Source organism: Lactuca sativa, chromosome 6, assembly GCF_002870075.4.
Source record: "Lactuca sativa cultivar Salinas chromosome 6, Lsat_Salinas_v11, whole genome shotgun sequence".
NCBI lineage: Eukaryota > Viridiplantae > Streptophyta > Magnoliopsida > Asterales > Asteraceae > Lactuca > Lactuca sativa.
This window is the reverse complement of record NC_056628.2, coordinates 95,176,966-95,183,828: the sequence shown is the minus strand read 5'-3', so window position 1 is coordinate 95,183,828 and position 6,863 is coordinate 95,176,966. Positions and strand designations below refer to the sequence as shown.

Genomic DNA, 6,863 nt, shown 5'->3' with positions numbered 1-6,863 from the left:
CCAATATAGCCCCAAAACACAGATCTAGAGTCCAAAGGTCAACTAATCATGTAAATTTTCCAACTTTATGTCCATACAAACTAGAAATACACTTTAGATCTTAATAAGGACTTACTAAGAGACTTATTGCATGAATAGGGCTTGGAACTAATAAAGTGTCACACCCTAAAACCGGAATGGCGGAAACGTTCTAGGGCAGAGGACGTCATGTACAGTATCACAATAATGCATAATAGTAAACAAGCAACAACATCATCCATTGCATTAATAATATAATTTAATACAAGTGTGTTCTGTGAATAGTTTATAAAACACCAAAAATGAGTAATCAAAATAAAAACGAGTCTTGAAAGCTCCGTCTTCTCAAAACCTGGTCATTGATGTACCTGTCTACTGGTGACCTAAGAATACAAGTTATTTTGAAAGCATAGATCAACATTAAAGCTGGTGAGTTCATAAATATTTTAGTGTCATTGTTTGTATGAAAGTTGTTGGGACCCGAAGTGTTGTGTCTGTGGCTCGCTCCTTAGCCCAACTTTGTTACCGGTTTGGGCCTGTCCAACCGTGTTTATTTTTATTAGGGTTTTAGTATTTAAGGTGCATGCATGCATCCTTGGTAATAATCACTTTCACTTATTATTCTCATTATTGTATTACAAACCTAGCTCGCCTCTACAATGGAAGTTCTTTATCGAGCTCTGCTGAGGCATGACTATTCTTGAATCATTAAGCCATACTTTGATTCCATCTTGTGTTCTCTATGTTTGTTTGTTTGTTTGTTTGTTTTATTGATTAACCTGTTGAAGATCTAATCAATCTAAGAGTTTTCAACTCATCAATTGGTATCAGAGCAGGAGACTGTGTAATCCATACACTTCTCTTCTGTTGAAGAAGATCTTAGGGTTTTCCACTTTGATCGATATTGTTAGAGCCGTCATCTGCTATTGATGTAGCTCTTTAATAGTCGATCTTACCCTAACATTATTTACAAGTCTGATCTTAAGCAGGTTTTTGAACAAACATCATCATGTCCATGGAAGATTCTCAAACAAACCCAATCAATATCTCTAACAGTATAGGATCAACGACAAGGATTCCTATATTATATACTCAAGATTATGAGGTCTGGACGCATAACTTCGAAAACTACGCGATTGGTTCAGAAGACAATGGATACTTGATCTGGGAGGCGATTACTGTAGGTCCATTCGCTCACTCAAGCACTTCAAGAATTGTTAAAACTCAAAAGGAGTACAATACACTCGTCAATGATGTGAAAGACATACACCAAGATGAGAAGGAACAGTTTCAGTGCAACATCGAAGCTTTAAGGATGATAAGGTTTGCTTTACAATCAGACACATTTTGGTTGGTAAGCTCATGCACAACGGAGAAAGAAATTTGGGACAGGTTGAAGGAATTGTATTCTACGGATGAAGATCTTGAGCATTCAATCCAAACATTGTTGCTCTCAGAATTTGGTGACTTCAAGCATAAGCCCGGAGAGAAGCTTATTCAAACCTTCGATCGCTTTAATCATCTTCTTAGTAAGATGATAAAGCATGAGATTGAAAGGAAAGTCATTGAACAGAAGGTCACATTCATGAATGGACTTAGACCCGAATGGATGGTTGTGGTGTCTACTGCGAAGGCACACGAACAATTCAAGGCTTATTCTCTGGCAAAACTGATGGGAATATTAAAGTCACATGAGAGTGCAGTGACTAAAGAAACGAACGTGGTTTCTAGCATGGGGTCCTTGGCCATAATCTCCAAAGGAAAGAATGTTGCTGAAGAAGAAGAAGAAGATTTAGATCTTTCTGAATATGATCTAACAAGTGAAGATTATGCTTTGATGGTGTCAAATCCCAAGAAGTTCATCAGAAGAAGGTTCCCAGCTAAAAAGAACCAAAACTGGCAGGGAAGCTACAGTGCCGAGAAAGCGAAGGAGGAACCGAAGAGTGTTTCTCAGACTGAAGAATCAAAGAAGGATGTAAAACATGGTGGTGACTCAGGTTTTAATTGTCACTACTGTGGAGGAAAAAATCACTTCGCCAAAAATTATATGTTGAGAAAAATGTCAGAAAAGAATGATGATGATGACGAGGAAGCGAACCTCATACGACGATTGGAGGAAATCAAGAAGAAGAAAGATGGATCTAATAACACTATGAATGCTCTTATTCTGCAGGGAAATACTGTCGACGATGAGTTCGGCGATGTTGAAGTTTGGTCCACAGATTCTAAAGATGAAGAAGTGAGAAAGCCCACTCATGGCAGGGCTTTGTTGGTGAAAGAAGAGGTTGTTGCAGGAAAGTGTCTAATGGTGACCTCTGGGGTGTCACAAATGAGAGACTATACCACTGATGGGGGACTAGATGAAGCGAAAGAGCGAGAGGACAAGTGTTTTGCAGCGAAACCTGTCAGTGAGCAAATCAACGAATGCGATGAATTGATGAAGAAGGTACAATCTATTCTTGTTTCTTTACAAATACCCATCAAAAACTATGAAAAAGAAGTAAATGGATTAAAATCTAAATTTTCTAGTATAAGTGGTAGTTTAACTCAAACTCGTGTCGCAAACTCTAACCTAACTGATCAAATCAGCAGGGTATCATCGAAGAGTGAGGAGTGGCGTATGTGGATTGAGCAAAAGGAGAAGGAGTTGATTAGATCTAGGGATGAAACAATTTATTTGCAAATTTAAAACAAGGGAACGTTTTTTGTTTGATTGCTAAACGATTATATTTCAACATTACTCAATTGCATCTTGATTGTGATATAGGGAAGAAGATACATCGTATGATTTTACCCTTCCTTGAGTTAAAGGAGGATGAAATCGATGCTGATGCATATAACTGTGAAAATGTTGTTTCTTCTGATGATATTTCTCCCGCTTACAAAATTGGTCTTGAAAAAATAGAGTCCTTCATAAAGTCAAAAGACCATAAGGACATGCTCAAAATTTTGTTGGATGAAAATGACAGATTAAAAATCAAAACCGAAACTATATAGAAATTTGACTCTTTGAATGCCAAGTTGAATTCAGAAAATAAAATTGATATTGAAAACACTTCTAAATTCAATGAGGGTGATGATATGAGTGTAATATCTGTAGAAAATGAGGTGGATTGTTCCGAATTTGTCAAGAGCGAACCCGAAACCAACAAAAATCTTATTTCTGAAAATTTTGTTGAGTTCGCTCGTTTATCCAAAGACAAGACCAAAGTCCTCAAGGAAAAGGCTGTTGTATATCAAAAGGTTCAAACAACTCCAAATCAAGTTTATACAGTTAAAGGAGTTACTCAGCAACAGTCAGCCGAACTGACAGCTTTAGTAGAAGAAGATAATGTTGATGGCTGTGATGAGTTTTTTTGGTCAACACCAATTGATAACGCCGATGAAACAGTAGGTCTATCTAAGAAAACATCATGGAGGGTTAAAGGTAGGTATGTAGCAGAACCACTTAATAAACCTACACACTTTGATGTGCCAAGCACAAGTGGTACCAAAATTCCTTCAAGCGAACCGATCATGGTGTCAAGCGAAACCTCTCGCTAAAGAGCGAAACTCATGCTCAAAGACCGAAGCTAAAGGCCAACATCCACAAAACTCCAAAATAGGTGTTAGAAAGAAAGCATCGACGAAATTTGAGATACAAGAAGAATCTCACTGAAAGGAAACAGTTTTGGCGATCTCAAAACCCTAATTATGTTCTCTATGAAAAGACCTCTAAGTCAAAGGAAGAAGAAAAAGCAAACTCAACTTCTCGCACTCAACATAATGAAGAAAACCGAAAGAAGAGTTTTGGTCCCCAAAATCAAAACAATCGAAATAGAGTTTCGGTATCCATAATCAAAACAACCGAAAACAGAGTTTCAGTCCACAAAAGAATAGCAACCAAAAGAGGAGATTCGGTCCTAAGACGGATGACAACCGAAAAAGAAGTTTCGGTCCTCAAGATGAGAGAAACTGAAAGGATGGTTTTTGTCCTAGACCAACCAATGAGAAGAACCGAAGAAAAGGTAGTTTCAGCTCTCAACCAACTAAGAGCAATGACCGAAAGCTTAATTCTATTTCCAAGTCCCATCTTTCTCATTCTCACTCTTACTTACAGAATGACCGAAAGGGAAAAGGAAAGCTCTGTCCTGGAAAACGAAAAAAAGACATCGTTTGAACCCAAAGTGGAGAACTGAAAGACTGCTAACGTCATATTCTCAAATTCAAAAACTGAACCGAAAGTACTTAAATCTAATAAAATCAATTTTTTCACCATAAAAAGAAAAGATGAAACAACCTTAATAAAAGGAACCTTTTTAGTTGATGTTTCTCTTACAATTCTCTGTTCTGTAAAAGGCTCACAAGGACCCAAGAAAGTTTGGGTTCTTAAATTTGCTTAATTTTTGCAGGTTATGCGTGACGAGCAGTTCGACGATGAATGGTACATAGACAATGGTTGCTCACGTCACATGATAGGAAGAAGGGAAGAGCTGAGGGGATTTCGGTCCCTTCAAGATGGTGGAAGTGTCAAGTACGGTAATAATTCTTTTGGCACAATCAAAGTTTATGGTATGATTACCAATGGTGATTTCTCGATACGAAAGGTGGCGTATGTTAAAGGCTTACAACACAACCTTATCAGTGTTCCTCAACTGGTGGTTGGTACCGGGTTAAAAGTTTCGTTCGATGACGATGGCTCGGAGATTATTGAAAAGAAGACAAACAATATTCTACTGAAATCGAAGCGAAAAGGAGAGATGTACCCTCTAAATCTCAATCCCATACGAGGGAAACTGGCAGTTTGCTTGCTAACAAAGGCTGATTCAAACAAAAGCTGGCTTTGGCACCGAAGACTCTCCCATCTCAATTTTAAAGACATCAACAAGCTAGTGCTTGGGGATCATGTTCGAGGTCTTCCTATTCTGAAGTTTGATAAAGAACACTTGTGTGCTGTGTTGGAAAACAAAGTCAATAGAGTCATCCTTCTCGAGTCAATACAAAAATTATTGAACCGCTAGAATTACTTCATGTTGATCTATGTGGTCCATCTTCAATCGAGAGCATTGGTGGTAACAGGTATATACTTGTAATAGTGTATGACTTTTCTCGGTTTACCTGGGTGTTCTTTTTGAGGCAGAAATCAGAGGCCACTCCCAAGCTTAGACTCTTTATCAAGCAGATAGAAGTTCAACTACGAAAGGTAGTTCGAAACATAAGAAGCAATAACGGGTTGGAGTTCAAGAACGAAGACTTTAAAGATTTTCTTATAGAGAAGGGGACAACTCACAACTTCTCGGCTCCATATACTCCACAACAGAATGGAATTGTCAAATGGCGAAACCGATCTTTGTGTGAAGCAGACGAACCATGCTTAGCTTCGCTTCTCTACCTCTATATTTCTGGGCTGATGCCATTGCTGCTGCTTGCTACACGCATAACATATCTTATCTCAACAAATGTTTCTCCATCACTCCTTATGAGATCTTGAATAATCGAAAGCCTAATGTAAAGTTTTTCCATGTGTTCGGTTCAAGATGCTTTATCTTCAATGCAAAAGAGCACCGAAACAAGTTTGACGTCAAAGCGGATGAAGGAATCTTTCTGGGTTATTCCTTAAACTCCAAAGCATATAGGGTTTTGAACAAGCGTTCAAATAAAATTGAAGAGACATATTATGTCACCTTCGATGATAACTACGTCAAGAAACTGAAGACAACCGAAGATTCTATGGAGGAAATATTTCCAAAATCTGGTCAAGCTACGGTACCAATTTCAAACCTCTTTGAGCAATGCATGCTGCTGTTTGATGAACCAAAAAGGCTATTCACTCTGAATCCAAAGCTGTAGACAACAAGGTAGACAACTTGAAGAAGATAATCGATGATGCTGCAAAGAAAATGATAGATGAATAACCGATAACAACCGAACATCTTGACACAAGTGAACCTACAAAAGATAGTTCATATATTCAGGGGGAGGGTTCGTCTTTTCCAAATAACCAAGATTCACCATTCCAGGGGGAGAGTCCATCATCATCAATACCAACCGAAAGTCAAGTCTAGAGGGAGAATTCTGAGCCTGAAGTTGAGGAAGTTTCATCATTCGAGGGGGAGAATACAAATTCATACGACGATGAAACTTAGTTAGAATTCGAAGAAGAAGTGAATGCTGAACTGGATCTCTCATATGATCCTAATTACCCTCCTCTATTCAAATGGACCAAAGATCATCCACAAACACAAATTATTGGTAAATCAACAGAGAAGGTACTCACACGATCACAACTGAAAGCGAAACAAACTGCACTATTCTCTAAAGTGGAATTTTGCATGTTTAATTCGTTTGTCTCCAAGGTTGAACCGGAGACGATTAACACTTCACTCGATCATTCCGATTGGTTACAGATGATGCAGGACGAACTCAATGAGTTCGATCGAAATAAAGTGTGGAGACTGATTCCGACACCAAAGGATGCTTCAGTGGTTGGACTAAAGTGGGTTTTCAGGAACAAGATGGACAAGGAAGGAAATATGATTCGTAACAAGGCAAGATTGGTTGTGAAAGGTTACTGTTAAGAAGAATGCATAGATTACAAAGAGACCTTCGCTCCAGTAGAAAGGCTAGAATCGGTTCGCATTTTTCTCGCCTATGCTGCACACAAGAACTTTGAAGTATATCACATGGATGTGAAGTGTGCCTTCTTAAATGGAGAACTAGAAGAGGCAGTGTATGTAGAGCAACCACCAGATTTCGTGAACGAGAAGTATACAGATCACTGCTACATTCTGGACAAGGTAGTCTATGGCCTCAAGTAATCACCAAGGGCATGGTATGAAACACTAACTAGATTTCTCAAAATGTCA

The 6,863-nt window shown here is 38.5% G+C and overlaps 1 protein-coding gene across 1 annotated transcript; it reads left to right on the top strand.

The window, feature by feature from the left end:
- The first annotated feature begins 1,627 nt into the window (after positions 1-1,627).
- LOC128126844 (uncharacterized) lies at positions 1,628-6,575 on the top strand. Its single transcript, XM_052764980.1, has 5 exons — positions 1,628-1,993; positions 2,192-2,464; positions 3,199-3,445; positions 4,477-4,799; positions 6,354-6,575. The coding sequence occupies exons 1-5, from the start codon at positions 1,628-1,630 to the stop codon at positions 6,573-6,575; spliced, it is 1,431 nt and encodes a 476-aa protein (XP_052620940.1).
- The last annotated feature ends 288 nt before the right edge of the window (positions 6,576-6,863 follow it).

What these genes read in the sequence shown, in the direction of transcription:
- LOC128126844 (XM_052764980.1), top strand. Translation starts at nt 1,628, where the DNA reads ATGGTTGTGGTGTCTACTGCGAAGGCACACGAACAATTCAAGGCTTAT. An exon ending in CTGAAGAATCAAAGAAGGAT is followed by an intron (nt 1,994 to 2,191) that starts GTAAAACATGGT and finishes CTTATTCTGCAG; the next exon opens with GGAAATACTGTCGACGATGA. An exon ending in CCATACGAGGGAAACTGGCA is followed by an intron (nt 4,800 to 6,353) that starts GTTTGCTTGCTA and finishes TTTGTCTCCAAG; the next exon opens with GTTGAACCGGAGACGATTAA.